General features: G+C 48.7%; 1 protein-coding gene across 1 annotated transcript in view; it reads left to right on the plus strand.

Annotated features, from left to right (window-relative positions):
- LOC119590754 overlaps window positions 1–339 on the plus strand; it is a gene marked incomplete in the record, with an annotated part of 26818 nt that overhangs the window by 11620 nt on the left and 14859 nt on the right. The window contains 1 exon segment of the mRNA XM_037939463.1: window positions 48–230. Coding sequence (XP_037795391.1) covers window positions 48–230 — 183 coding nt within the window.

The raw sequence follows: 339 nt of genomic DNA on the forward strand, positions 1-339 counted from the left end.
TACAAATTAACGCTGATAATCTACATTTGTCATATCATCTGTTGCAGAGCCACGGAGGAGCGGACGAAGGCGACGACTCCACAGGAACAACCGCTGGCGTCGGCGCTGAGGGCGTCCCGGGGTTGCTGGAGCTGAGTCAGGCGGTGACTCAGCTGACTCAGAGACTCGCTACACTCGAAGTTAGTCTCGAGTCACGCTTTCTGAGACTTGGAGAAACGATGACTAAGGGGGTGAGTAGCAAAGAGAGCATCCCATATACACTAATACACATTTACTCAAACTGTTATTTATCGATACAAAACGGAACTTTTTATTCTCCAAGAGTATCTGTCTGTCTGC

This window comes from Penaeus monodon, chromosome 27, assembly GCF_015228065.2.
Source record: "Penaeus monodon isolate SGIC_2016 chromosome 27, NSTDA_Pmon_1, whole genome shotgun sequence".
In the NCBI taxonomy this organism is placed as follows: Eukaryota; Metazoa; Arthropoda; class Malacostraca; order Decapoda; family Penaeidae; genus Penaeus; species Penaeus monodon.